We start from the raw sequence: 24,917 nt of genomic DNA on the forward strand, positions 1-24,917 counted from the left end.
TTCCATACTGAAAGGAAAAATTATACAATTGTTTTATTCTATACTTCTTAGCTATTTTTTTCCAAATATAACAATTATTTTCATGGATTTAACTCTAAATATTGGATTCAGTAACATAATACAGTAATATGTATTATGTTATTGAAACCAGGAGGCTGTACCCTTTGTTTTGCTGGAATCAGTGACTGACTAACTAATTTTTCTACAATCTTTGCAATGTGTTTATATAAAAATTGTTGATGTATTCCATTAGCCTATTGGAATATAATTGGCGATTTAAAGTTAAACATTCACCTGCAAAACCCATTGAAAACAATTGACACAAAATTTCTGCAGAATACCCAGCTTTCATACTTTGTCAATCTAAGAAGGCCAACTCAGACGAAACTGATCCTGGAATTTTCCCACTCACACATGCCATAGAAATTTGTATATATAATATTGTTATGTGTTTGTGTGTCTGTCATAAGTCACGTACTAAAAATAAAAAGAGAGGTTAGAATAAAATGAGCATTAACATTTTAAAAAGTAACTACTGATTAAAATTAATTGCCAATAAAATTCAATTTATAAATTCCTTAAGTACATATATGAATATGTGCTCTCTCAACAAACATACGGGCACATGGAGGCAAAGACTTTTAAATATGATCTCCTCCTTATAGAAGAAACAACCAAAAAGAAAACAGCTTCAAAATAGTTTAGTTTAGTTTAGTTTTGGTTTATTTGTATGCCGCCCTTCTCCAGGAGGGACTCAGGGCGGCGAACAACTCAAAGGGGAAAGGGAACATTAACAACAGTACACATAATTAAAATACACGAAAATCACACAGCCATACCAGTCGAGAGGGTAGGGGAACTCATCAACCCCAGGCCTGCCGGCACAGCCAGATTTTGACGGCTTTCCGGAAGGCCTGGAGAGAGGTGAGGGTCCGGATTTCTGCGGGGAGTTCATTCCAAAGGGCCGGAGCTGCTACAGAGAAGGCCCTCCCCTGGGTAGTAGCCAGATGGCATTGGCTGGTGGACGGAACCCGGAGGAGACCGACCCTGTGAGATCTGACGGGTCTTTGGGAGGTAATTGGCAGCAGGCGATCTCAAAATAGGATGAAAGGAAGGGATAGCTGCACTGTAAAGAAAGAGAAGATGGATAAAACTTGGATATAGGTAGAGCTGAGGAAGAGATAAAATCAGGAGGCTGTAATTACAATGAAATAGTTTTGCCAAGAAATAGTAGATACTATTAAATACTTACATTTTGTAATGGAATTATAATTTTCACTTCTTTATAGTTTAACTTTTTTTTGAAAAAATTGAAAGTTGTAGTTAAATTAAAATCATATGAGTTTTATTTCCTTTATGTATGTGTAGTTCAGGAGAACACTCCCAATGACTTAATTTTTAGCTTGCCCTTATATACCCCCCCCCCCGCCCCAATACTTTCATTGTCAATATGGCAATAATTTTGGTACATTCAATTATCATTATGCATCCATGTTACATACTTAAAAACTCACAGAAATGGGGAAACCTTGGATATTGAAGTGTGAGAATATATAACATTATTGAACCATATGGTGACCTATTAACACAACAAAAGTGCAAGAAAAAGAACATTGTTTTCCTTGTAGCTCTCATTCCTTACTGGATATGGATATATCATGAGACTGTTTGGTGGATTACACTTTTGTAGAAATGTATAAGAAATCTGCAGAAACCGATTGTGAGGCTAATGAAGACTGAAGGTATTACTATTTCCAAAGCATATAGATCAAGTTCCACAATTGTTTAAAAAAGATCCTGGTTTGCCACACTCTTTTGAGCAACTTTCACTAGAAAAAAACATAAGAGATCATGGTCTATCATTTTCTCCAGCAATATCAAGATCATTACAGAAAGATTTAGACCAGGTTCACTGTAAACAAACTAAAGATTTTGATATACAGTTAAACCCGCCACTATAACCATTCATCAAAACTTGCTTCCCTTCTAGTCCGTAGTTAGGGGAATCAGTTTTTTCATGTTTTTCCTGCTTGGTGAGAAATATATAATTTCCTGCACTTTAACTAGTCTCCCAGAAAAGACTAAATTGATAATATTCGATGCTCTCAATATTGAGAGATTCCAGTTATGCAGACAAAACAATTTTAAGCTGAAGTTTGTTCTGTGCCTTCTTGTAGAGCAGGGGTGTCAAACTGGTAGCCCTCGGGCTAGAAGTGTCACACACAGGCCATGCCACTTCAGCTCTGCGAATGGGAAAAAAATCATGTGATGGCAACATGACACTGTGGGTTTAATACCCATGTTATAGAGTGTAGAAAATCATAGAGAAATATAGGTATTGTCTGTAAAGACTCCATTAATTGGTGAACCAAGGTTTGGGACTGTACTGCTAATTATGCAAAACTTTCTACTGGGGAATTTTCATTTTTAACTAAACTTTGTAACTCATAAAATGCTTTTTGTACTATTAAAATTTTGTAAAATTTAAATTATTAAATCTGAGAGAGAGACTCACTGCCCATTTTGCAGTTTAGTCAACTATCCTTGCGGTCCATTGTTCATTCTAAACAATAGTATTATTTTTACATATATCAACATAATGAAAAGGGTTTAATGTTTTTCTTAAATGAGTTACCAAAATAAGAATTTATCTAATTAAATGCCTAAAAAGAAATATTTGTTTGCTTAGTTTTTAATTTTTCTGATATTGTTTGAGACCCATTTATGAGAATTTAGAGCAAAACTTAGCATGAATATTTATGCTTTTCAGATAAACATTCTAATTTTTTCCATTATGTGAATTTTAAAAAAATTCTTGTGTTTGTTTTTGTTTTTATTCATACATAACCTATATACTTTTCCAATAGTATTTATTTGGAAAACTATGTCATATATTTCAAAAACTTAAAACTATTTTAAGAAAATTGATTTTTTTTCATGTACACTTCTAAGCATATTTGAAAAAAATATTTTTCCCAGCATTACTAAATTATCATTTGATAGAAAAATTCAGAGACTCCACAAAGGTTGATTCCTCACTTTATATTGTGGTTTTTTTCCCCTCTAGCATGTCTGAAACAAAATTTTGGTCAAGTAGAAAAGGGCGTTTTAAAAAGAGCTCAGTATGTGCAAATTAGAAGACAGAAGTAACAGTAGGATCAGTGATTAAACAATCTGGTTTTGCTTTACTTCCCAGATTTTAAAGTTAGGTTTTGATATGTCCTTTGTAAGTAATCACTTCTTATAAATGATGGGAGTTTTTAATGAACCATATGAAAAATAATTACTAAAGGGAATTTTGAACTATTTACAAATAAAATGGAATAAGTTGCAACTTCCTTTAGAGAAACAAGAAATCTATTAGTATTTAATATGAAGAAACACTAATTTGAGTAAAAGTCAAAGGTTAATCTTTCAAATAGCAAATTCTTTGGGTTTTTTTAATTACTAAAATACATACTAGGACTCAAGTAGTCATAGAAATCTTTTACTATTAAACACCACAAGATGGCAATGTTGCAGTTACTATATTCTCTTGCATTTTTAATTGCAAACTTTACATTAATTGTCAAACTTTAAATTAAGATGAAATAATTCTCATTATTCAAACTGGAAATTAGGTAAAATTAGGTAATAGGTAGGTATAAGAATAGATATATTCCAGATTCTATTAGATATACTCTCACCTGTGCCAGTTATCTTAGCCAATTAGAGATAGTGAATCTTCAGAAAGCCTTTTTGTTTCCACGATGTCATGTGCAACCCTCAGCCATCCTGGACGGCAAATATAAAGGGATAACATTAATTGAAAGACTCTGTTTTTGTGATTCTGGAGAGATTGAAACCTCTGGACATGTTCTTCTTCACTGCTCTCTTTATAAAGACATTCAAACAACATTCATTTTCCTGATAATTAATAGGTGTTGTGGCCATTCCAATACCATTCAATGGTTGCTTAAAGATGAACAGGCCATGCTCACAGTGCAGGTATAGTATTTTTCAGATTATAAGATGCATCTTTCTCCCCCCCCCCCCCCAAAAAAAGAGGGTGAAAATGTGGGTGCGTCTTATACACTGAATTTAGCTCCACCGGCCCCAACTCTTTGGCCTCTGCCTCCCAGCAATTTACCTCTTTGTAGCAAGGGGGGGGGGCTTGCGGAGGCTTCAATAAGATATAACAACCCCTGCAGCCTTAAACAGCTGATGATCGGAAGAAATTGAAAGTGAAACTTGCAGTTTGCTCTACTAGGGAAATTGCTGCGAGGCAGAGGCAGATTTTTTCTTCTTGTGCTAATCAGGCTGTTTGCTGCAAGGAGGTAAGTCAACAACTATAAATGCCTATAGAATGTTCAAATTATTAGACTTATTTTTAAAAGACTGCTTTATTATTATTCTAGACAACTTAACAAAACGAAGAAGCTTTTTAAAATAAATGCTTGATCTGAAGAGGCCCAGTACTATTGTTTTAAAAAGTGATATTCTTTCAAATAGCAGAGAATAACTATTCTTCCAGAAAGTACATCAATTTTAACTGCATCTCTACAAGTATAGTCTGAAATATAACACCACAAATAGTGTATATTGTCTGTACTGTTTGTTGCAAGGAGGCAAATTGCTGGGAGGCAGAGACAGATATTTTTCCATTATTTTCCTCCCCAAAATCTAGGTGCATCTTATACTAGGGCCTAGGGCCAAATTATGTCCAGGGGACGCAGGTTGGCTATTTAAGAGCGATCGCGCACTCTGACCCTCATTGCCCCTCTCGCACCCCATGGTGCTCGGGATTACAGGACCCGGGTCTTCGGCTGGTATCGCTTAATGCCAGGTCCGTGGTACATAAGGCTCCCCTCATTTACGACCTCATACAAGAGGGGAGAGTAGACCTGGTGTGCATTACGGAGACATGGTTGGGCCATGAGGGGGGTGTTCCCCTCATTGAATTATGCCCACCAGGCTTCCGGGTGTTTCACCAGCCCGAGAGCCCAGGGCAGAAGTGGGAAGGTGGCCGTGGTTATTAGGGAAAGTCTTGGACCTCAGGAGGTCACTGTTCCTTAGATAGGCAGTTGTGAGTCCCTTTTTGTGAACTGGGGCCTTGGAGTTCAGGTGGGCCTTTTTGTTACGTACCTGTCTCCCTGCTATGTTTCATCAGCCCTGCCGGAGCTACTGAATGTGTTAGCTGGATTGACGGTTGATTTCCCCAGGTTTATAGTCCTGGAGGGGATTTCAATCTGCCTTCCATTGGCAAGACATCCGAGTCAGCTCTGGAGTTCATGGCTTGCATGACAGCTAAGGACCTCAGTTAATTCAAGACCCCACTCATAACAGGGGACACATGCTCAACCTGATTTTCGTCTCTGGACAGTGGATGAATGATCTAGATTTAGGGGATATTTCTATCCAACCCTTGTCATGGTTGGATCATTTCCTCCTTAGACTTGACTTCCATACTGCCACCCCTCGCTGCATGGAGGCAGAACTGATTAGATGGGTCTGCCTCAGGTGCCTGATGGACCCTGAAAGGTTCCTGATGGAGCTTGGGACTTTTCCTGAATCCCTTGTTCACAGTTCGACCGAAGGTCTAGTGAAAGCCTGGGCTTGGGCGGCCACTGGGGCCTTGGAGTGCATTGTGTCTTTGCGGCCTCTGATCCAGTGCCGATCCCGGGTAGCTCCCTGGTTTACCGAGGAGTCCGGAAGATGAAACGCCAAAAAAGATGCCTAGAGAGTGATTGGAGGGCCAGCCGGTCTGAATCCGACCGAACACTAGTAAGAATTCATATTAAATCCTACTTGGTGATAAAACTGGCAAAACGGAAACATTTTTCTGCTCTTATCGCATCCACAGAAAACTACCCAGCCACCCTGTTTAGGGTGACCTGCTCCTTACTTAATCAAGGAACTGGCAAAGACCCCTTGCAGGGTAGGGCTGAGGAATTTGTTCTGTATGTGCAGGATAAAATTGCTCAGATTCGGACAGGCTTGGACTCTGACGGTAGATTTGGGCGAGTCGCCGGGGATGAATCTTGTGAAAACTATCTGGGATGAGTTTGACCCTGTGACTCCCGAGAGCATGGACGGGATTATGGAGAGACTGCTGCCACTTGTGTGCTGGACCCGTGTCCCTCTTGGTTAGTTTCAGCTTCCCGGGAGGTGACACGAGGCTGGCTCCAGGCAATTACCAACGTTTCATTGAGAGAGGGGTTCTTTCCCACCATCTTGAAGGAGGCGGTGGTGAGGCCCCTTCTTAAGAAGCCTTCCCTGGACCCAGCCTCTTATCCAACTATCATCCGGTCTCCATTTTTTGCTTTGTAGCGAAGGTTGTTGAGAGTATGGTAGCACGTCAGCTTCCCCAGTACCTGGACGAAGCTGCCTATCTGGATCCGTTTCAGTCGGGTTTCAGGCCCGGGTACAGCACAGAGGCGGCATTGGTCACATTGGTTGATGATCTCTGGCGGGTCCGGGAGAGGGGTTGTTCCTCTGTCCTGTCCTATTAGACCTCTCGGCGGCTTTCGATACCATCGACCATGGTATCCTACTGCGACGACTCGTGGGGATGGGAGTGGGGGCACCATTTTGCGTTGGTTCTCCTACCTGTCGGATCAATCTCAGTTCATGTTGACTGGAGGGCAGAGATCGACCCCAAGGCGCCTCACTTGTGGGGTGCCCCAGAGGTCGGTTCTCACCTTTCCTGTTCAACATATATATGAAACCGCTGGGCGAGATCATCCGTAGTTTTGGGGTACGGTATCATCAATACGCTGATGCCACCCAACTTTTCATCTCTACCCCAAACCACCCAAACGATGCTCTCAACATGATGTTCCGATGCCTGGAGGCTGTACGGATCTGGATGGGGACGAACAGGCTCAAGCTCAATCCCTCCAAGACTGAGTGGCTGTGGTTCCCATCATCCCAATTTATGCATCTTGTGCCATCTTTGATGATAGGGGGAGAAATTTTAGCCCCCTCAGAGAAGGCTCGCAATCTGGGTGTCCTCCTGGATATGCGGTTTAGTTTAGAAGAACACCTGACGGCCGTGACCAGTGGGGCCCTTTACCAGGTTTGCCTGATACGCCAGTTGTGCCCTTCCTGGATCGGGATGCCTTGTGCACAGTTACTCATGCCCTCATCCTTTCTCGCCTGGACTACTATAACGCTCTCTACATGGGGCTGCCCTTGAAGAACACCCGGAGGCTTCAGCTGGTCCAGAATGCGGCCACTCGGGTTGTCATGGGGGTACCTAGGTGCTCCCATGTTACACCCCTTTTAAGCGGCCTGCACTGGTTGCCGGTTGTTTTCCGGGTGCGATTCAAGGTGTTAATTATGATCTTTAAAGCGCTCCATAGCTTAGGCCCAAGGTACTTGCGAAACCACCTACTGCCACCGGTAGCCTCTCACCGTCCAGTACGATCCCACAGAGTTGGCCTCCTCAGGGTGCTGTTGGCCAGGCAGTGTCGGCTGGCGACCCCCAGGGAGAGAGACTTCTCTGTGGGAGCGCCTTCCCTTTGGAATGAGCTGCCCCCAGAGCGTCGCATAATTCCCGACCTCTGGTCCTTCTGGCACACCCTAAAAAGTTGACTTTTCCAGCAAGCCGGCCTGGCCTGAGTAAAATAAATTATTAATTTTAATTAGTAATTTTAATCTAATTTCTAAATCTCATTGTAAATGTCTATTGGGTTTTTTTTATATTTTATTTCATCTTTCTTTTAACTTATATAATATGTGTTTTATGTTGTACACCGCTCTGAGTCCTTTGTGAGAAGGGGCCGCATATAAGTCCAATAAACCTAAACCTACTTCGAAGCGTCTTATACTCCGAAAAATACAAATACTGCACAGCAGAACTTGATGAATAATCCATTATAACCATTTTATACAGTTAATGCAGCAATCTTTTTATATTTTTGCTCTGTTGTATTTTAGTACATAATAATTATAGGCTTTTATAATTTAATATTACATTATAGCTTAGGCCATGCTTTTGTTTATGTTCAACTGACAGGCTGACAAATTATGTTTTAACACAGATTTTATTTGCTATTTCACATTATTTTATTCTAAAACTTTTAACTAGATACACTTAGAGTATTTTTAATTGTACTGGCTTTGACTGTAATCAATATTTTGAATTTGAATTTGCTGTATATATTAGTGGCTAGGTTTGTTTTTGAATATGATAATGCTCAACTTCAATGTAATAATGATCAAGTTCAAGACTACCTATAGTCCATTCAGTTATGAGTAAAGCATAATTGACTATGACTTTTCAGTAGTAGCTCCGACCCTTTGGAACGATCTCCCCGTGGAGATTCGTACCCTCACCACCGTCCAGACCTTCCGCACAGCCCTCAAGTCCTGGCTATCCCGTCAGGCCTGGGGATAAAGATCATAATCTGTCCCCACCCGAATGATGAATGAATGTTGAGTACTATTTTTACTCATGTATTGTTTCATGTTTACTGTTTTGTACCCCCTTCCCTATATTTTGTAAGCCGCCCTGAGTCCCCTCAGGGAAAAGGGCGGCCTATAAATAATAATAAAACTAAAAAAACTAAACTAAACTAAAACAAAACATCCCAATCTAGGAATAGTTGTAATTGATACATATATTAACTTGTCCTGACTACCATTGCCATTTGGTCCTAGTTTAGGGTTCTTGGCTGATAAATATCCGAATCTTAATGGACAAATCTCCAAGAGAGGCACCATTGCCACCCCAATCCCAACCCAAGACTCAGATATACATGCCTATTTATTCCTCTCATCAGTGATCAACTCATGGCTGAAGATGACCATATTACAGATAGACTTTGTATTTACTACCAGAAGGCAAAAGCTTGGTCCCTTGAAGATTTGCTATTTGGGACTCTTGGGTTAAGATTAGGGGACTGGAACACATCACAGAAACAACCTACCTTGAGGACGCATTCCCTGAGAGTTGCCAATTCTCTGTCTCCAATCATTTCTACCTCTATATGTTGCTACAATGATATTCAGGCTGCCTCAAACTTTTAGAAATCCCTTTTCTATAATGGAATTAATTAAGGAACCAAAATGTCAGTGTACCAGTTAGTATTTGATAACATAAATTTATATTACAAAAATGGCTTTCAAATATTGTGACAAATCCTAAAAATATATCATTTTAAAAATTAACTTTTTTGTTTTATAGTAATCTGATACTTTTTTTATTCACAGCATATAGCACTTTCTACATTGTTGGATTAATATTATCCATGCAGATACCTTTTGTTGGATTTCAGCCAATTAGGACAAGTGAGCACATGGCAGCTGCAGGTAAGAAAGAATTTAATGTATTGAAAATACACACAATTAAGTTTTAATTTCTTTAATAAATATTTTTGTAAAAAACAAAAAACTAATGAAAATGAATATTTAGAATACAGAAAAGAGGAAAGAAAAAAAGCCAAAAGCGTAGAAAAGGAAGAAAGAAAATATAACTTGTTAGTAAGTTATAATACTTGTGTAATTTTATCTCTTATTCTATTGTTATAGCATAAAAATGATTAGAATAAAATAGTTTAGAAGTTTTAATTTTCTAACATGATATCCAGAAATTTCTATTTGGGTTGGTATATATGCTGCCTTAATACTCTAAAAGAAAGGCAGAATCTAAATCAAATAAACAAAAATAAAATAAGCCTTGTAAAATGGAAGTTCTTATATAGCACAATTTTACCTAATTATTACAGATATTTACAGGTAGTCCTCAAGCTACAACTGTAATTGGGACAGGGATTGCTATGTCTAAATGATTTGGTCATAAAGCACAACATCAGGTGACTGCTTCACTTAGCTACAATCCAGGCCATTGTCCTAACCCAAGACTTGTTAAATAATTTGGAGAGAGTGTCAGATAAAGAGCATGGAGGTGCTGCACTGAGGTGAGGGAGGGCTAGTGGAGAACATACTGAGATTGAAATAGAAGGGTGCTGTGGTAGAGCACAAGCTTAAGAAGACCAATGAAGAGGGTGTAGAATTCACGTGTGTGATTGCAGGAAGGCTTGGAAAGAGGGTAAGGGGTGCATCCACCTCAGCCCATGGAAGGAGGATGTAAGATAAGGGAGATCATAGGGCAAAAGGTGTGTGAGAGAAGAGGAGAAAGACAGTGCTGTTCATGCAAGTGGAGAGAAGATGGGATGAAGACTCACCTATTGACTTACAACCTTCCTTGACAGCTTCTCCATTGATTTTACTTGTAGAAAGCCAGTAGGGAATGTTGCAAATTGTGATCTCATAACAGCAGGGACTTGAAATTGGTCACAATTAAAGCTGGTTGCGAAACACCAAAATTTTATTTATATGACTGCTGGGGCACTGCAAGGGCCAGAACTTCAGTACAGGTAATACTCGACTTACAACCATTTGTTTAATGACCGAAGTTACAATGGCATTGAAAATATGATGTGATCACTTTTCACACTTACGACCATTACAACATCCTCATGGTCACATGATCAAAATTTGAGTGCTTGGTAACTGGTTCGTATTTATGGTGGTCATGTGATCACTTTTTGCAACCTCATAAGTAAAATCAATGAAAAAAATAGATTCCCTTAACAACTATGTTACTAACTTAACAACTGCAGTGATTCATTTAACAACTGTGGCAAGAAAGGTCATAAAATGGGGAAAACTCATTTAACAACTGTCACTTAGCAATTGTCATCATAGGTTGAGAACTATTTATTCTGATTGTAAATTCCCTAGTGCAGAACAACTGAAGCTTTGAATAGTTGCTGAAGAAATGGTCAGACTTATTTATAGTCAGATTAATTTTACCCTTATTCCTCTTAAATATTGCACAAGTTTTCCCAGTAATAATCCTGTGCTGATGTGTGTCATCATTTATTAACCTTGTTGACAGCAAAATTATATATAAGATTATCAGTAGTTATTTTGAATGGCAAAATATGCAAAGACACCCTTCAAAGTTTGTTAACTAATTTAGCAGCATAAAAGTGTTTACCATTAGCACTTAGACCTATATACCATCTCATAGTGTTTTACAGCCCTTTCTAAGCAGTCACCATATTGCTTCCAACAATCTGGGTTCCCATTTTATTGACCTTGGAAGGATGGAAGGATTCGTCAGGATCAAAGGAATTGAACTCCTAGCAGTGAGCAGAGTTAGCCTGCAATACTGCATTCTAACTACTGTGCCACAATGCAGATATTCTATTAATTAGTAATGGACAAACAGCAGTTGTAGGAATAAATTAGTAATTTTCTGTTTGGAGAGATGTTCCAAGTAGCTATTACATTTCCTGATCAAAAAGCAACCATGAAGGAGAATATGTACAAGAATATCTACAAATTGGTGAGTGGGTCTTAAAATGACAAAATGCACTTCAGCGTAAGTATAAAATGATATGCAGTGATCAAAAAAAAAAAAACCCAAATCTTCACATATATATTAATGGGTTCTCAGCTGACAAGAATGATCAGGAAAGAATGTTGATACATTTTAGCTGAATGAAAATGTAAACTTGAGGATTATTATAAGCATACCTTCTGCCTATTGGGATCATTAAGGAGATTGAAAATAACTTTGTCAATGTACACTGGATTTATATAAATCTATGATGAGGCTTTATTTGAAATATTCTGTACTGATATGATAATCACATCTGAATAAGATACTGTAAAGTTGGAAAAGATACAAAAATGGGGTAATATCAAAACAATCAGGTTAGAGGCAGTTTTACAAGAAAGGTTATATGTTGTAATGCAGGGGTGTGGCCCCCAGGCTGGATGCATCACACATAGGCCGTGCCCACCCCAGTTCCACAAAGGGAAAAATATCGCAATATGTCACATGACTGCAATGTGCCGCTGAAAGTTTAACCCCTGTGTTCTAATATGATAGAAATGTGTCAATTTGATGTTTTATCATTATTGTAATTCAGGATTGTATTTTGTCCCAAAGCATTTTAATTAATTCCTTTTTCAGATTCAGTTCAACTTGTTTCATAGAAATAAGTAGTTGAAAAAAATAAAATTAAGCATAAAAATAAAAATGAATTGACATTTTAAATATTTCAGTGAGTAATAAAAAAAATGAACATGGGGGGGGGGAATAAGCTGCAGAAAAAAATAAAAGAATATTACAGGTAATGAACATACATTAGCAAAACAAGAACATCTTAAAATACAATGGTCATACATATGGTAACATATAAAGAAATCCATGTAAATACATAAAATCAGTAAAAGAAACATGCATAATGTGAGCAAAATTACTTAAGATTAGCATTTGTTTAGAGCGAGGACTGTTTGTTAAACAAAACACAACTGTTTCTTTGCATTTTAATAGGTGTATTTGCTCTTCTGCAAGCCTATGCTTTCCTGCAGTATATGAGGGACAGACTAACAAAGCAAGAATTTCAGACATTATTCTTCTTAGGTATATCTTTGGCTGCTGGAATTGTATTCCTGAGCGTTATCTACTTAACATATACAGGTAAGTGGTATCCAATAAATGTTTCCTGTTGTCATAGAAAACTTTCTGACAGCTCAAAATAATTATTGGGTAGAGATCTGCAAATGTTCCTCATATTAATTTTTCCATGCATATCGCAGCTAGCTTGGGAGTCTGTGCCCAGATACAATACATTTGTTTTGGGATATTTTTTCTTTCTGTGCATGGAATAACATGGATGAGTAAAATTGGTTATGGGTAGCAGGAGAAAAGGCAAGGACATCAACAGCTTATGACAAATGGCTCTGGGCAAGCCAGTAGCCTATGCCATGGGGAGGGAATGAAGGTGCTGGGAAGGTGAGGGCAGTCAGATCTATGATACATTGTGCTGAAATGTTGGTGAAAGATGGGGGGGAAAGACTCTGGGAATGTGGAGAGCAGTTCAGCCAGTGGATATGTTATACTGGGAATTTATGCGGGGAGAGATAGGGATGGTGTGAATGAGCCTTGCCCTATTCACTCTGCCAAGATTTTATTCTGTTCAGAATTAACATAAATGTTAATGTTTCATTTCTGCCAAACTATATCTAGCCTGGAGTCAAAACGGTATTTTATGTCTACCTCTGTTCATAAAATAATAATTTCAGATAATGTAGTATCTTTGGAATTGTTAGTAGACGTTTCATAAGAAGCATACATTTTATTGCAGAGAAGTAGAATGTTAAAATGTTTTAAAGAATTTGAAACAAAGGTTCAAGTAGAACAGAAATGCACACTTTAAAGTTTCCATTCTGATCTTTTTTTTTAATCCCTGTTTGAGACCATTAAAGAATCTGCAACTTAAGGGAAGTTCTATCTTTCATTGTTAGAGACCTCTGTAGTTTGTTGTACAACTAAAATGGTACAGACAGTCAGTAAAAATAAGTATCAATACATGAAAAAGGAACAATTTACTTTATAGTTGGGACTAAGGAAATTAGTTTAAAAGTAAAGTTGGAGACAAATATTTTTTAATATAGACTGAGAGAACAGTTTGTTTTGAAGGTTTGAAAATTAATATATATTTGCACAGTAGCTGCTAAGTTACCGGAATATATATTTTCAGGTTACATTGCACCATGGAGTGGCAGATTCTACTCATTATGGGATACTGGGTAGGTATGAATATAAGGTAAAATTACGTAATCTTTGACCTGTTAATGGAAAACAGTTAGCCACTAAACACCACTCCATCTCTCTCCCAGCAAGAAAAAAAAAATCAAGCATAACAGCTTTTACTGTCTACACTAAAATACTTTAAAATTTCCATTAGTGTCAATAGAATTTTTTTATATTACAGTACAAGAACTTTTACTTTTTTAAAAATGGTTTTTATTTTAGTTTCTTATATTTCATCTTTGGATTCATCTTCTATAATTTATTCATGATTAATATTGAATTTATACTTACTGTTCTATATTGTCTTCTTTTTGTGATTCATTGTATTAATATATACACACTTTAAAGAAGAAGGTAACATTATTTCATTGAATAGAATATGAATATGTCTTACCTTGTTAGTGTGATTTTTAAGATGCAAAAGAATACTTTGATATTTATGACATGCCATTTTTTTATTCTTTGAATAAATAGCTACATTTGATCATATCATTCAAGGAGCCAAAGAAAGTTTGAGAACCACTTTTTCTTAATTTCTGTAATTTAACTGAAATATGTAGGACATATTGTTGAATTTGATTCTTTTTTAAAAGGTATGCAAAAATTCACATCCCGATCATTGCCTCGGTATCAGAGCATCAGCCTACAACTTGGGTTTCCTTCTTTTTTGATCTACATATTCTCGTCTGTACTTTCCCAGCAGGCCTGTGGTTCTGCATTAAAAATATCAATGATGAAAGAGTCTTTGGTAAGAACTTTTAAAAATGAAACTACTTTGAATTGCTAGAATTCTTGTTATGTTTATTAGAACATATCTCTGAGGAATTAAAAATGATACTTAATGCATTTTTAATTAGGTTCATTAATTTCTTTATGATTAATGTCATTTTATACTTTTATTTTTATATTAGACAATCCATAACCTGCTGAGTCATATAGGCTTGTGTTGTTTATCCTCTCGTCGCTATCTTCAGGAAAGCCCCAATGAAGCTACCTCCTCCTTCTCCTTGGCTGACCCACAGAACTGCCTTCCACTTTGTTGGGGGGGGGGGGGGGGGAGAAGGGAAAACCAAGGGAGTTATGGACCATGAGAAAAAAATCATCCTCATTTCCCTAGCCTTCTCTAAGGAGGAAGAGGGTTCACTCTTTCATTGTTGGTGCCCACAGGCAGCCCTACCATTATCAACCCAAGTGCTAGGTAATCTTAGGCATCCTGCCCTCTCACATCCTCTAATTTGATTTCTTTCCATTCTGCACTGTTGTGAAAAAATGTGTTTTTGTATTTTATTGCATTACCTAGAAGTTTATGATGCTCAAAATACTATTCAGTAAATAGTGAAATAATTATAGCAGGTATCTTCTATTAGCAGGCACAGTCCTTGTTTCATTTTTGCTGGGCAAGAAATAATTCCTGTAAATTCCTAAATTTGTTTGGCATATTAGACTGATATCCAGGCTAATCCATTGTGGGGATAAATTTGATATATTTTTCAGTTATTCCCCCTCCTCAAAGTTTTATCTTCCTATTGTAACGTTTTCAAAATGGCTTGAGAATATTGAGAACATGCAGGACAAGAAGGATAGACCCCTTTTTGTCTCCAGTGTTTCATTGATTTAGGCCCAATTATATGTTTATTTTATTTATTTACTTATGATATTTATAGTCCATTCAGGAAGTATTCAGACCCCCTTCATTTTTGTCAATTTTGGTATGCTGCAGTTGTTGAAATTAATTTTTTTCTCATTAATCTATATTCAATACTCTACAGTAACAAAGTGAAAACTGAATTTTAGAAATGTCTGTAAAAAAATTTTTAAAACTTTGGCAGAAGTATTCAGACCCTTCACTCAGTACTTCGTTGAAGCACATTCGGCATCAATTACAGCCTCAAATCTTTCAGGGTATGATGGGACAAACTTTGCACAGATTGGGGAATTTCTGCCATTCTTCCTTGCAAATCCTCTCGAGCTCAGTCAGGTTGGATGGCAATCAATAGTGTACAGCCAGTTTCCAGAGTGAGGTGTGGGAGGAGTAACACATGGGTATTAATCCAGCCCTCTTGCCCTGGAGTCTGAGGATAATCTTTTGAGGCCACACCTCTGATCCTCCTTCTCTCTCCCAGATTAACCTCAGACTCCAGCCCAGAAGGAGTGTTTTTTTCCTACTCTCCCTCACCTTGGAAACGAGGTTCTTTTTGCAGGTTTTTTCTTCCAGACTTCTTTTTCCACCATCCTTCGGATTCTTCAGGCTTCAAGGCTTTTTCTTCACAGAATGCGCACTGAAGAGCACCTCACCCCTCCTTAGTGTGCTCAGCGTCGCAAGCCAGCCGCGCCACCGGCTAGCGCGACTCCCAGCGACCAGATGGTAGCGTAAGCGGAGGAAAGGCCGCATGGGGCGTTTGGAGGCTCCACGCACCCAGGAGGCCATTTGAGGACTGGGGAGCCATTGGATTCCTCCCCCAACGCTCTCCAGCTGCAGGGATTCGGGTCGCAGCTCGGCGGCCACCATCTTGGTCCTCCAACCAGAGCACGTGGGCAAGCGCATGACCAGCGTTCCCTCTACAGGCGCTGGGAGCGCTCAAAACAGCACCGCGGAAGCCGAAAGAGGCTTCCAAGGCCCCAAACTCCGCTGGTTCTCTGGGGAGGGCCCAATCCAAGCGGTGTGCCGGCAGCTGGGCCGCAGATCGGCGGCAGGGATTTTTCTCAAGCAAGGCTGGCCAGAGAAAGGGGAGGCGGTAAACGGTAGAACTGTGAGTACAATGGCGGTGGCGGCTAGGATCAGGGGTGCCAGGCCCAAAGCCCAAGTGGAGTTGGATCCGGGCGAGGGGCCTCCAGGAAGGAATCCCCAGATACCAGAGGGAGGTCCCCTACCAAGAGAGGCACCCCCAGGCCCCAGAGGAAGGGAACCTTGAGAAAGGAGGTTCGGTTCACCAGGGCCTCTGCTAGAAGGTTCAGGGCCACTATCAGCCCTTCCCCTTCCAGATCTCGCTCCCCCCACAGGCTCCCAGCCTTGGTAAGAGTCCCAGGGGGCGTCCCCAGAGTCCCCTAGGGGCTCAGGCAGAGGGCACAGCTCATTATTGCCCCCTCTCTCGCCTGCACTCCCATTTGAGGCGAGGAACGGCTCCTTTGGGCGCAGGGCACCCAGTCCAGGCAGGTACCCATTGGCACCTCAATCTCTTGAGCACAAAGGCTCACCACAGCCTCCAGAACTCCAACCTTCCCTGAGCTTTCTGCAAGCTTCCAGGAGGTGTTAGCCAGGGCCATAGCCCAAATAATGACCTCTGGAATGAATCAGCAACCCCAGAGTTCCAGGAGTAGGCCTCCCCGGGACCAGCCCAGGGGTAACCAGGATCCCCCCCAGGGCCTCTGCTACCAGAGGACCCAGGTCTCCCTCCCCCTCCACTGCCAGTGGGGCCTCAGAATTGGAGGAGGGAGAGTTGAAGGAGGTGGGACTCTCTGAAGATAAGGATGCCCAGTCAACTGAGGCCCCCAATATTGCTGGCCTTCCCCCCCCCCCTTATTTAGTTCCTTACTCCACAAGGCCAGGGCCACAGCAGACCTGGATCCCCCGCCAGATCCCAGGCCTGCGACTACCACACCCAGCACTAGCGGGAGGAAAAAGAAGGGTCCTTTCCATAGGCCACCAGTGGAAAAGGAAGAGATTCCCACTCCAGAGATGTTCATGGAGGTGCTTAAATCCCAGTGGGTTAAGCTAGGCTCCTTTCTCAACCTGGGGGGCAATGAACCGAGATTCTATGATCTTAATCATACATTTGCCCAAGCTCTGCAGGTCCCCGAGGTGGACAATCCGGTTGCCACCCTAGCTTCAGCTTCAGCCGTGGTCACTGGAGACATCGCCAACTGCCTGAAAGCAGAGGACAAGAAGGCAGACATCGTTCTGCGGAAAACATTCAAAGCGATAACCTGGGCCATTAGGGCAGCAGCTTCTGCTTCCTTCTTTCATAGGTCTACAGTGTTATGGCTAGAACAGCTGAGAGACAGGACTCCGGCCACGGAGGTACGACTTCTGCAGGACATCTCTAAGGTGCTGGCAGCCACACAGTTCTCAGCTGATGCCACCTTACACTCAGTTAAGTATGCCTCTCGAGCTTTATCATCCTCTGTATCATCCAGGCGCCTGCTGTGGTTGCGACACTGGCAGGCAGAATCCCGAACTAAGTGGCACCTGGCAGGACTACTCCGGGGACAAGCTTTTTGGCGCCTTGCTGGACCCTATCCTAGTGGAGGACAAGAATAAGCGAAAGATCTTCCCGGCTCCAACCAGACGGTCAGATCACTGGCATGCTCCGTACCCCAGGAGAACATTCTACCGCCCGACTGAGTCCGACGGCCAGAACCAGAGGTACCAGAACCCCAGATTCTATCGACAAGAGGATAGGCAGTTCCCTAGGGATAGGTGCAGGGGCCAGCAGCAGAGCAAGCGGCCCTTTCGAGGAGGGAGCGCCGTCCTTTCCGCAGATTCAAGTGATTCGTTCGCGAATCACCCCATCGGCGGTCACCTCTCACTTTTTGCGGATGCTTGGGAACGCGTCACTTCCAACGAGTGGGTTCTCCAGACTGTTAAGCTCAGGTTACAGCTGGAGTTTCACTCGCAACCCCCTGATAGATTCCGTACCTTCACCTCCTCCAGGGATCCCACCAAGCGGGCCCTTAAGGCCAAGGCCATCAAACACCTGTTAGATATCAAGGCCATTGAGAGGGTCCCAGAAGGGGAGAAGGGCTCCGGGTTCTACTCTAACCTGTTCTTGGTCCCCAAGAGTTCAGGGGGGGTGGAGAGCCATCCTGGATCTTAAACTTCTCAATTCCAGGGTGGTCTACCGTAGGTTTAAGATGGCTTCCCTAAAATCCATCTTAGAGGGCATCCGACAGGGCGACTTCTTGGCCTCCATTGACCTCACGGAGGCCTACCTTCACATCAGAATCGCCCGGAACATCGCAGGTTCCTTAGGTTTTCCCACAAAGGCAACCACTTCCAATACAGGGCCCTCCCCTTCGGGTTGGCTTCAGCACCCAGGACCTTTACCAAGGTGCTGGCTGCGGCCGCAGGTCACCTGCGCTCCTTCCCAGTAAGACTTTTGTTACCTAGATGACATTCTCGTCCTAGCCAGGTCCCCAGACAGGGACAGGCAGGACCATCAACACGCTCAGATCCCTGGGGTTCTCCATCAACCTGGAGAATAGTCACCTGGTCCCATCTACCAGGCTCCACCATCTTGGATCTATTATAGATTCGGTGTCGGGGGAGGTTTTCCTCCCCCAGGATTGAAAGGACAATATTGTACAGCTGATTCATGAAGTTCGCAAATTACGTTCTGTTCCTGTAGTTCTTCTTTCCAGGCTCCTCGGGAAATTCATTTCTTGTATAGGGATCATGCCTTGGGCTCGCCTACACACCAGGGAGCTTCAGTGGTTCCTGCTTCCATACCAGAAGGCCGGGACGAGTGACGCCACATTCAAGGTTCGAGTGTCACCCCAGGTGCTGCTCTCGCTCCGTTGGTGGCTGTCCCCAGCATTGGACAAGGGATATTTCTTCAAGGAGCCAGCAAGGAAGATACTCACGACAGACGCGAGCTGGGGAGCACATCTGGAGTCTCAGATAGCCCAGGGCCGCTGGACCCCGACAGATCTGCGCAACAACATAAACTGGTTGGAGCTCAGGGCCATCCACCTGGCCCTACGCCATTTCAAGACCACGGTGACCTTCATCATGTCCTGGTCCTGACGGACAACGTGGCAACCAAGGCCTACGTGAACAGACAGGGGGGCACCCACTCCAAGGCCCTCCACGACGAGGCCCTCCGACTAGTAAACTGGGCAGAGAGACATCTCCAGTCCATCAGAGCAGAACACATCTCCGGGACGGAGAACCAGCAAGCGGATTGGCTCAGCAGGGACATCGTTCGACAACGGAGAGTGGCAGCTCCATCCCAGCGTCTTCCTGCGGATCTGCGAGAGGTTTGGGCGCGCGACGGTGGATCTCTTCACAACCACAGCAAACGCCCAGCTGCCGAGCTTCATATCAAGGTTCCCGTCCAGAGGAGCCATGGACATGGACACCCTTCGCTGCAGATGGCCACCAGGTCTATTCTACACCTCCCCCCCCCTTCTCATTCCCGGGGTTCTGAGAAGGCTGGTGTCAGAGGGAACAGAGATGATTCTAGTGGCTCCCTTCTGGCCACACCACCCCTGGCTAGCAGACTCGGTGGAGCTGTCCTCGGCTCCTCACTGGAGGATTCCCCCAGGGGAGGTGTCCCTTCACCAGGTATCGCTGGAGCATCCGAATCCGGAGTGGCTCCATCTGACTGTCTGGCGATTGAGCGGGTACAACTGAGAGGGGCCCATTTTTCCGCTAAGGTCATTAGGACCGTCGAGGCGTCCAGGAGGCAGTCCACCACCCGCATTTACAACGCCTCCTGGATTGCTTTTGCTGACTGGTGTCAGACAAAGGTATAGTTCCAGCCTCGGCTTCTGTTCCCCAAGTTCTGGACTTCCTACAGGAAGGCCTGGAGAAAGGTCTGGCCCCCAGCACCCTTAGGAGACAGGTCTCTGCCCTCTCCACGATCCTGGGGGTTGGGGGTGGACGCACCACCTCTGTCCCAAAATCCGGTCCTCAGGTGCTTCCTTAAAGGAGCAACGAATCTGAAACTCCCAGTGGTTCATCGATTCCCTACCTAGGATCTGCCCACGGTCCTCCAAGCATTGACGGAGGCACCATTCGAACCCTTGAGGGAAGTTTCCCTACAATTCCTAACCCTTAAGGTCATTTTCCATGTCAGACAAAGGGTATAGTTCCATCACCTCAGCCAGGAGAGTATCCAAGATCAACACTCTGTCCAGCAGAGTGGACCTCTGCACCTTTCTAGAGAACCGGGTCATCCTCAAATTGGACCCCGCGTTCATGCCCAAAGTCAACTTACCCTTCCACAGGGCTCTAGAGATTGTTCTGCTGGACTTCTGTCGGCAGCCCTCCAGGGATAGGGAAAGATTGTGGCACAAGTTGGATGTCAGAAGAGCCTTACGCATATACCTGAAACGAATGGCACCATTCAGGCGTTCAGAAGCCCTCTTCGTTTCATATCAACCGTCCACCAGAGGGGCCAAGGTTTCTCCAGCCACCATTAGCAGGTGGATCAGGGCGGCCATCTCACAGGCCTACAAGGCACAGGGAATTCAGGTCCCAGAGGGCATCACAGCGCACTCCACCAGAAGTGCGGCTGCCTCAGCAGCCTGGGCCACCCAGACTCCCATAGAAGAGATCTGCCGGGCCGCCGCCTGGGCGTCTCCTTCACCATTCATTAGGCATTACCGTCTAGATGCCTCCGCCTCCGCAGAGGCAGCCTTTGGTAGGAGGGTTCTGCAGGGAGTCCTAGACTCTCAAGAGGCTCAGGCCCATTGATCCCTCCCTAGGACATCTAGCTTTGGTATGTCCCATGTGTTACTCCTACCACACCTCACTCTGGAAACAGGCAGTTGGTCTTACCTGAACTGCATGTTTAAGAGAAGGTGTGGGAGGAGTCACTTCCCTCCCTTGTTTAGGGCGCCCTGCGCCAGGGGCCTGAGTTAGCTCAGTGGTCAGTCAGGGCCAATAGGAAGGATATGTGCTTGCGTTGTTCTGTTGTTCTTTCCTTCCAGGGCTCTGCTACGACCATCGGTTAATCTGGGAGAGAAGGAGGATCAGAGGTGTGGCCTCAAAAGATTATCCTCAGACTCCAGGGCAAGAGGGCTGGGTTAATACCCATGTGTTACTCCTCCCACACCTTCTCTTAAACATGCAGTTCAGGTAAGACCAACTGCTATTTTCAGGTTCCTCCAGAGATGTTCAATAGAGTTCAAGTCAGGACTCTGGGTAGGTCACTCTTTGACCTTCAGAGAGTTGTCCCTAAGTCATACCTGTGTTGTCCTGATTGTGTGCTTAGGATCGTTGTCATGTTGGAAAGTTAACCTTCAGCCCAGTCGGGGGTCCTGAACACTGTGGAACAGGTTTTCACTGAGGATATTCCTGAACTTTGCTCCATTCAGCTTTCCCTCAACCCTGACCAGTCTCCCAGTACCTGCTGCTGAAAACACCCTCACAGCATAATGTTGTCAACCCCTATGCTTCACTGTTGGGATGATATTGGGCAAATGATGAGTGGTGCCTGGTTTCCTCCAAATATAATGTTTAGAATTGAGGCCAAACAATTCAATCTTGGTTTCATCAGACCAGAGAATCTTGTTTGTTACAGCCTGAGGGTCCTTCAGGTGCTTTTTTGCAAACTCCAAGTGGGATTTCATGTATTTTGCACTGAGGAGAGCTTCCATCTAGCTACTCTGTCCTAAAGCCCAGATCAGTGGAGGGTTGCAGTGGTTTGTTCTTCTGGAATTCTGTCCCATCTCCACATAGGATCTCTGGAGTTCAGTCAGAGTGGTCATTAGATTCTTGGTCACTTCTCTTACTGAAGCCCTTCTCCCCCAGTTGCTCAGTTTGACTGGGCATCCAGGTCTTAGACAAGTCCTGGTTGTGCCAAACTTCTTCCATTTGAGAATTATGGAGACCACTGTGCTCTTAGGAACTTTCAGTGCACCAGAAATCTTATTGTAGCTTTCCCCAGATCTGTGCTTGCAATAATCCTGTCTCTGAGCTCTGCAGGCAGTTCCTTTAACCTCATGGCTTTTGCTCTGCCACATTATCCAGTGAGCGTGCATAAGCACACCAACGTTCCTATTGTCCCTGTCTTATTGTCCCCATTTATCTGTATTTACTTCCTTTGTTCATGTTTATGTTCATACCTATACTTGTTATCTTATACATGTTTGACAAATAAATAAATAAATTATGCATTGTCAGCTGTGAGGCCTTCTATAGAGAGGTGTGTTCATTTCCAAATCATCCAATCAATATAATTTACCATAGGTAGATCTCAATCAAGGTGTAGGAACATGTCAGCAGCTGTCAAGAGAAATGGAAGGCACCTGAGCTAAATTTCAAGTGTTGTTGCAAATGGTCTGAATACTTACGCCAATGTTGTATTTCAGTTTTTTGAACAACTCTAGAAACGTGATCAGCATAACAAAATTGTCAAAAGTGAAGGGGTCTGAATACTTTCTGAATTCACTGAATGTAATGCTGGATTCAGCAAAAATTACTCCAGTTAAAACATAACATATTGAGAATTTTGAGGCTGATATGATGACAAAAGCTGACTACTAGAGCAAAAGCTACTTACTAAAAAGGTAAAGGTTTCCCTGTCAGTTGTGTCCAACTCTAGGCACAGTGCTCGTTTCAGTTTCTTGGCTGAAGGAGCCAACATTGTCACCCACCAAAGTAGTACCTATTAATTTAGTTGCATTTGCATACTTTCGGGCTTTTAGATGGGCATGAGCTGAGGCAAGAAATTAGCAATCATTAAATAGCCCCTTCTTTTTAAGGATAATGATGATAGAGTTTCATTCATATAAACTTCCGGGAAATAAACATTCAAACTTTAATTCAAACTTATAGTGCACTTGAAAAATTGCATCCGTGAGAAACCTAATTTTAAAACTGAATGTCTGGTTTTCTTTGCAGTGGCTTTGTATGCAATCAGTGCTGTTTATTTTGCTGGAGTGATGGTTCGCCTCATGCTAACTTTGACTCCAGTGGTTTGTATGTTGTCAGCTATTGCTTTCTCAAATGTTTTTGAACATTATTTGGGTGATGATATGAAGAGAGAAAATCCTCCAGTAGAAGATAGTAGTGATGAAGATGATAAAAGAAATCCAGGAAACCTTTATGATAAGGTGAGCCTTGAAAAAAGTTTGATATCAATCTAAATTAATTTAAACAGATATATTTAAAGTAGGTGAAAATCATATGTGGAAATAATGTTTATCAGCTGTCCCCAACATTTTCACCTTGGCAGCCCACTGCCAAAGTGTGTGTGTGTGGAGTGGCAGACACCCGTGCGCACACAGTTTCATTGGTGTGAACTGTGGGCATGCATGTGCCTTCCTCATGGAAATGGAGCAGCAGGCCCTTGCACTCGTGTGAGTGCAGAGCTCTTGCGCTCGCACATAAAGCGCCATGATTTCAAACAGGCCACGACCCAGTAGATTGGGGACCTCCTATTGTTTATGATCTCTGCATACTTCATCAAACTCTTCATTTTTTCCTTTCATTATTATTATTATTATTATATAATTTTAATATCCAAAATATGGTTGAATATATTAAATGAGGGTAGGTTTAGACTATTAGTATCCCTTCATACATTCCATTTTGAAAACCCTTTTCACCTGAAATATTTCAATTTGTAAAGTGCTTTTTAAAATCAGAAATGATGAGATTTTCATTACTAAAAACAGGATATTTAAACTCTGAAATCTGATAGATTAAAAGGAAAGGTTTGATTTGTTTTCTTTGCTCAGGCAGGTAAAGTGAGGAAACATATATCTGAGCAAGAGAAAATTGAAGAAGGTCTTGGACCCAATATAAAGAGTATTGTCACAATGTTAATGCTAATGCTATTGATGATGTTTGCTGTTCACTGTACATGGGTAACCAGCAATGCCTATTCCAGTCCAAGTGTTGTCTTAGCCTCTTACAATCATGATGGGTAAGATTTACTATTTTTATGTATCCATTATTTATGATACATTGTAATTAAAATATTGCTAATATGTAGCAATTATTTTGACACAATCTTAACTTGTTTTTCTAATAGCACAAGGAACATTTTGGATGACTTTAGGGAAGCATATTACTGGCTAAGACAAAATACAGATGAACATGCAAGAGTAATGTCTTGGTGGGATTATGGCTATCAAATTGCTGGAATGGCAAATCGAACTACACTAGTTGATAATAACACTTGGAATAACAGCCACATAGCTCTGGTATGTAGTGATTGATCACAGCTGTCACTGTACGTATTGGTTACATTGTAATATATTGAACATTATATTCAGTTATGATCATCAAAGCTTAATTCTAAAAAAAAAGATTATAAAACTGGAATGTGCCAAGATTACAGTAGGATTTTTATGGGATTCAGTTCACAGCTAATATAATTTTCAAGTTTTATGAAGAAAATATATTGATATATGTAGACTGATTTCAGTATCTGTGTCTTATTTTTCCAAGGTTGAAATTTTAAAAAATGTTATTGCTATTTTAAACAGCATGTTTTCTTGCATGTGAACTTTACAAGGCACCCCAAATGAAGCTAGCATATAATAAGAACTGGTTATTTATCCAAATAGTAATGTTTTTGCCTCACAAATCTCAGCTGAGTTTATTTTTCTCCCAATAAAATAACATACTCCGATATTAAAATTGAAT

General features: G+C 41.9%; 1 protein-coding gene across 1 annotated transcript in view; it reads left to right on the forward strand.

The window, feature by feature from the left end:
- The window catches only part of STT3B (STT3 oligosaccharyltransferase complex catalytic subunit B), a 67,227-nt gene that overhangs the window by 32,256 nt on the left and 10,054 nt on the right, over nt 1-24,917 (forward strand). The window contains exons 6-12 of the mRNA XM_087712898.1: nt 9,196-9,294; nt 12,335-12,481; nt 13,545-13,593; nt 14,191-14,345; nt 23,166-23,377; nt 24,005-24,192; nt 24,301-24,472. Of these exons, the coding sequence (XP_087569024.1) occupies nt 9,196-9,294; nt 12,335-12,481; nt 13,545-13,593; nt 14,191-14,345; nt 23,166-23,377; nt 24,005-24,192; nt 24,301-24,472 (1,022 nt within the window). The remainder of the gene's footprint in view (nt 1-9,195; nt 9,295-12,334; nt 12,482-13,544; nt 13,594-14,190; nt 14,346-23,165; nt 23,378-24,004; nt 24,193-24,300; nt 24,473-24,917) is intronic.

Source organism: Thamnophis sirtalis, unplaced genomic scaffold (assembly GCF_051295495.1).
Source record: "Thamnophis sirtalis isolate CommonGarterSnake01/CBP01778 unplaced genomic scaffold, rThaSir2_p1.2 scaffold_4, whole genome shotgun sequence".
NCBI classification, from domain to species: domain Eukaryota; kingdom Metazoa; phylum Chordata; class Lepidosauria; order Squamata; family Natricidae; genus Thamnophis; species Thamnophis sirtalis.